This window comes from Aquila chrysaetos, chromosome 12 (genome assembly GCF_900496995.4).
Source record: "Aquila chrysaetos chrysaetos chromosome 12, bAquChr1.4, whole genome shotgun sequence".
Lineage (NCBI taxonomy): Eukaryota > Metazoa > Chordata > Aves > Accipitriformes > Accipitridae > Aquila > Aquila chrysaetos.
The window spans coordinates 17036759-17042880 of NC_044015.1; the positions used below are offsets into that span (position 1 = coordinate 17036759).

General features: G+C 39.8%; 1 protein-coding gene across 1 annotated transcript in view; it reads right to left on the minus strand.

The window, feature by feature from the left end:
* The window catches only part of LOC115349341 (complement factor H-like), a 31864-nt gene extending 26321 nt beyond the window's left edge, over window positions 1-5543 (minus strand). Inside the window, exon 1 of the mRNA XM_030033482.2 lies at window positions 5419-5543. Coding sequence (XP_029889342.1) covers window positions 5419-5479 — 61 coding nt within the window. The 5' untranslated portion in view covers window positions 5480-5543. The remainder of the gene's footprint in view (window positions 1-5418) is intronic.
* Between the last annotated feature and the right edge of the window lie 579 nt (window positions 5544-6122).

The window sequence follows — 6122 nt, forward strand, 5'->3', positions numbered from 1 at the left end:
TGAAAATGTATTTTTGAAAGATGAATTAAATTCTGAAAGGGAGAAGAACAGAAAATTAGTAGAAAAATTATATTTGTTGTTATCAAGAGCTCCAACTCCCTCTCCCGCCCAAGTCAGGAATCTCGTTATATATGCCGATCCTGACACTTGGGACGGGGATATCTGGGGCAACCCCGATGATGAATCTGATGGGGTAAGTAATATTTAAATTCAACCCCTCATTAAAACAGAGGTACAGTCGAGGGCCAGGAACAATTGAAATTTAACTACAACCCTAACCACGCCATGGTCAGGACCTGAGCTCGCAAAAATGCAAGAGAAATTTTCACGCAAGCTGGGGGAAAGTGAAACTGAATATTTATGACGTGTGTCATTGAATGGAGGGGATCGAGTCTTGCTGAGCGAGGAGGAAGCTAGGGGGTATTGGGGTGCTGGTGTGTTCCTTGATCAGGGTCCCGTGGGAAACGAACCCTTGATGCTCAGAGTTGCCTATTGGGCAGGGGGACTAGATTTTAGAAAATGAGGTGAACCTCTGCCTATTAAAACAGCTGGATTATCTAGGCTGGCTGAATCAGTGCAAAAGGCTGCCTATATACAAGCTACGTACAAGCACAGGGAGCAGGGTATTCCCCTTGCTGCTCAGGTTGATCCGGTCTGCCTTAAACCATTAATTAGATGTCTGCCTGACGTCTTGAAAATTTATGTGCAAAACTGTGCTAAATGAATTTAGTCCCAAACAGGATTCCAATCAAAGTTTATAATTTATTAAATGAATAAAGGCAAGCAAACAGCGCTGGGTGCGTCAGGAGTCTCTGCTCCACCAAGACGCACACTGTGAAAAACAACACAGCTTCTTTTACAGTCTAACATTAGTTACATATTCATACTAGGCGTGCCCTTCCAAAAGACTCTCCACCTCCTGGTTGTGCAGGTTCAGTAGTTCTCCTAGAAACTTCTCGAACTCTCCTCATTGGCTGAGGGGTCTTCTATACAATGTATCTCCTACCAAGCTCCTCACTGCTCGGGCATGACAGCAGACACCGTGTGCAACAGGCAACACCCTGCACAACACCAGCTGTGGCCATCAAAACCCAAGCAAGTTCACAACAGACACCTCCCCCCAACAAATGCATATAACAAATTGCTTACACACTGCCACTTCAATACACCCGCTAGTCATACATACTAAAGATCACCCCATTCGTAACCTCGCCTAATACTATGATCAATGCCTCAGTTCTCCCCTAGGATCTCTTGTTTAACACTGCGCAGTTAACAACAAAACTGGTTTTGGGCTGGCAAAAAAGAACTATATACATATCACCTGTTTCCTCCCAGCCTGCGGTTATACGAGGACCAGCAAAATGGTTAAAGATTACATATACAGCAAGGGTCACATTTTATTATGCGGCCCTAGCATTGTTTATATTGACATGAATCAGATGAACACATTTCACAAAAACCTAAAAGGAAAAATTATACGGGCAATTGATCATAATGCTTGCAACTCTAACCAGCGACAACAGCCTGTTTTAACATGGGGGGAATTATTACAAGAAATAGTGATTTATGGTAGAGTGATGGGCTGGTTAGAGGAAGATTCAGATTCACAGTGCTGAGTCCGACAGGCACAATTTTTTGAGGAGAATAACTCCCGTCCCCCTCAACAAATCTATTCTCGTTTCAACTCTCAGCGCAATGAACTATGGAAAAAGGCATTAGCATTAGGAATACCCCGCTCAGTGTTACATGGGCAGTCCACAGAAAATATTTGTACAATGATAAACCTGGTGAAGCAGCCTATTAGCAAGGCTATGGGATGTACTGATATCACCAAAACGCAGGAGAGTAAACCCCTCTGCTCCTGCCAACCCTTACTCAGGCTTAAGGAAGGATTTGACTGATCTAAAAAACTAGGAAGCGTGGGGGGAATTTCAGGCCGACCCACTCGCGTAATATCCGGCTTAGAATGGCCTAACCAGCATATTGATCCACATATTATTTTAGCCACTGGCCCCAGACAAATACCTGTAAATTTTCTAATTGATACTGGCTTAAAGGAAGATGAAGAAATCTCTAAGATAAATGAACCAAATCTTCTCTCTTCTTTCTGTCCTACATTAGGTAGTTTATCAACAATATGGCACAACTTCCAAGCATATTCCTATACACATGTATAAAAGCCAACTTTACAGACTTTGCAAACAGCGGTGATGATCTCAAGAGCTACTGATTTCAGGAGACTGTAGTCCTTGAAATAATTAATTAATGAAATCAGTGGGAGTAAATCTAATTTTATCCCTGTTGTTTTTGCATTACCTAGGATTAAAAATGAATTTTATAAGACTCCTAACAAAGAGTTCCAAGGAGGAAATTGAAGACAACAAAGCAGCTTACCACAACAGCACTCCTCCCACATATGAGGGACAGTTAGGAAACTACGTGAAAGGACGTCTTAACAAATGTAATCACTGGGGGAAAGAGGCTGACACCGTTGTCAGTACCTGTACCTTGTTGCACAAGTTCTTGGGAATACAGACAAAATGTTTATCTGCTTGTAACCTTCCAGACAGCTCCAAAATTCTCGCAATAAAAAACACGATTGAGTGTAAATGATTTGGGGATACTAAAGCCCAAGATCCACAAGATAATTATTGAATCCAGAGCTTAATTTTGGTCCATTAGAGACTTGGTAATCAAGCAACAAATGTAAACCTAATTCTGAAACTCCTACTTTAAGAATTATTAGAATTGTCTACCAGTACAAAGTCAACCGGTAACAAAAGTTACACTTACCCAAACATTGTGGTGGTCCAGATACCCAGATTTTTTCACGACATGTTACCCATTCTGATCCTGATAAAGTGTATCCAGGGTTGCACACATACTGCACTCTGTCACTTTCCTTATATCCTGATTTATGCCTACTAATAATTTCTCCAAAGTCAATGAGAGCTGAGTCTTCACAGGCTGCTCCTGCAGAAGCTGTGCACAGATTCTTGGTACTTGACTGCACACTGCCATTTTCTTCTTACCCTGATTTATCCCTACTAGCAATTTCTGCAAAATCAATGATGGGTAGGGGTTCGCATGTTATTCCAGCAGAAACCATGCACAAGTTCTTGTTGATTGATAGACACAGGACAGTACTGACAGCTGCAAATAATGGCACTACACAGGAGTTAAATACTATTCCGATGACCTACATCCCTCCATCTGGGAATATACTGTACTAACAAACAGCACTGTCTCCTTGCTCTAAGGAATTGTCATTGCCTTTACTATTTTCACAGTCTTCGCATTGAAAAAAGTTACTAAACAAAAAATATGAATAAACTTCTGAAATTCTCAGAGTACAGTTTCTGTTTTCCAGCATTATACTGGAATAAAGTTTTACACATGCAGTCACGATTCTCAGGTTTTTTTAATTCTACAAATAAATCTGTTTGTCCCGGATTCCTAAAATTAGTTCCACCATTCTAAAATGAAAGAAGTTGGATCGTTTTTTGAAAGTATAAGGTGTATACAAGAAAGCACTTTTAAAGGCAGAGGGGAGAGGATAGTCTTGATATGATGAATAGATTTAAATGGATCAATCATGAAGTTTAAAACTGGTTATTTTAATAAAGGTATATATTCAATGAAGACCTCCTTCAGGCAGCATGCTTTTTGTATCATAGAATTTATTGAAATAACAAAGTACCTGTAATTTTTAAGACTTGTATAATGTTTTGAAATCAAATCAGTATTCTGCATTTTTAACAGCATGTGTTCAGAATAATAGTAGCCAAATTAAAATACAAAGGAATTTATATGGATTAATGTATTTTAAGTGAGTTATGGCTTGTAATAAGTTAGGTCCTTTATGAGAATGTGGTGGTGCATTTCTTTCCCCCTCTCCAGGCTGATTTCCGAACTCGAGAAGGCTCTCTGGGCCTTACCATAAGTGTAATGAGTCGGGCAGTTAAGCGACCCTTGACTGTGCCAGGAGCTCTCACACAGCTAAGACAGGGAGCTATGCTGTGTGTCTCAAGGACTCCTGCTGCCCAGCGGAGGTGGGGGGATGGAAATAGAGATAGCCAGTTCTCATAACCACCTGCAGCCAGTTCTTTCTCATAACAACCTTGAGATGTTCCAGTCCTCCCCTGACAATCTTGGAGCATCCCGTGTCTGTGTTTTAAGTTATTCTCAGGCAGCCTTGGAGCTTTCCTTATCTGCACATGAAATGGTACCAGCACAGCTGGGATTCTAGCAATTTGCTGATGACTAAAGCCAATCATCTCCTGAACCTATAAACAGTGGTACTAAGTGAGACCCTTTGAGCTCTCCTGGACCGCAGCGGACTGCAACCAGCATCTCCCTCTGGGTGGGATACCTCTCAGAGCTCGCAAACTTTCCAGTTTGCGAAAATTGGAGGTCTGTTGCCAAAAACCAACACAGCCTGAGCTGATTCTCTCTGCTCCTTGAGGCTCGACCCTTTGCCCATTGAGAAAGATGCCGAAGCATTCGACATGAATCTTTTCACTGACCTCGAGGGGAATTTTTAATGGGTATATGTCTTTTTCTCTCTCTTTTCTTCTCCTTTACTCTTTTATATGTATATATCTTAGTGTCTTTATGCATGCGTGTGCACTAACCTGAATAGTCTATAACAAGTATATTATAAGTTATTACTTTCAAATTTATACTTAAATTACTGTCATGAATTTTATTCAACTGTGAATGAAATTTAGGCTGCTATTATACTCATAATCCCTTTAGATATAAACTGTTGACCAAGTCCAGGACTAGGAGTCAATCCAGCCACACCCAGACTCTGACAGGAGTTTAGAAAGCAAGGGGGTCTTCTCTGAACCTCGTGACTCAACAGGAGGGTCTCCCTTACCCTTTCCCACATTCCCGATCTTTGCACAAATCACAAGAAATTAATTCTAACTCAATTTTTCTCTGTAATATTTCTTTTTACCCTATTACATTTTCAGTCTCTATATACATAAGTTTAGTCTGATTCTAACTTAATTTTCCTGTGTGCATTTCATTTATGTACTAAGTAATAGAGTGAACCTTGCCATCGAATTCTGTGAAGTTGCATTTTTATATAAATTTCTATTAAATCATTTTTCTATTGCTAATACAATTGGAGGTGATTCTTTAAGTGATCCAAACCCCTCTCTCCCTCCTCCCATTCCTGCAACAGAGAGTCATTAAGTTCAGGCACAAGGCAAAGAAGCAAGGTTATACAAGAAAATACAAAGCAAATATTCTCAAATGCATGGTTCTAAATTATAACTCTCATTCCAAACTTCTGACAGGAATTCTATAAAAAGTGAATGGTATAGTTTAATTTTTTTTTCCAGTTTGTTTTTCTTGTCACCAGCTGTATCAGTTAAAAGCATAGATTTCCATTTAATAACTTACCTTTACATGTAGTACAGCCCATCCACAGCCGAAAGAGTATGGTGTGGCTCAGCAGTGTCATTTCCAAGCATTAGAAGTTAAAGATGTCCTGTGCAACAGAGTTGCTATTTTCTGTACTCCAAATTGCATATATATGTATTTACTCCCTTGGTTCCTGAAGGTCTCACAATCTCTTCCCCTAATTTTCTTGCAACACAGCAGTCGATCTGTGCAGATAAATGACGCAGTTGTTGCAAAAACACTTCAATACTTTTTTCACAAAACTTTCAGACTGGACTTGACACAGAAGCATTATGAAACCCATAATCAAAAACTCAGTGTGTGTTTATAACACACAATACAGTGCGCTTAGCTTTTCAAACTTAAAATTTTGTTATGGGTAAAACCACCTTATATGTGGAGCCTATAATTTATTATCAGTCTGCTTAAAATCTTAACAGCCTAATAAAAATACTAAGTTATTGTTAGTCTACTACCAATAATTCATAGTCCAAATTAATGCAAGAAAGCCTCAGTAATCCTTTTTTTTTTTTTAAATTGTTTTACAGGAAAAACTGTCCTAATACCTAACCACTTTCTCTGGTGTTACACTCATCCTTCCTCTGCTCCTCTCACTGAGAGCACCAGTCTTTCTCAAGGAGGCTAGCAAGACAGGAGGGGAATGCCACGGTTAACCATTAGTGTATAAAGGTTTTTGTTGGGAA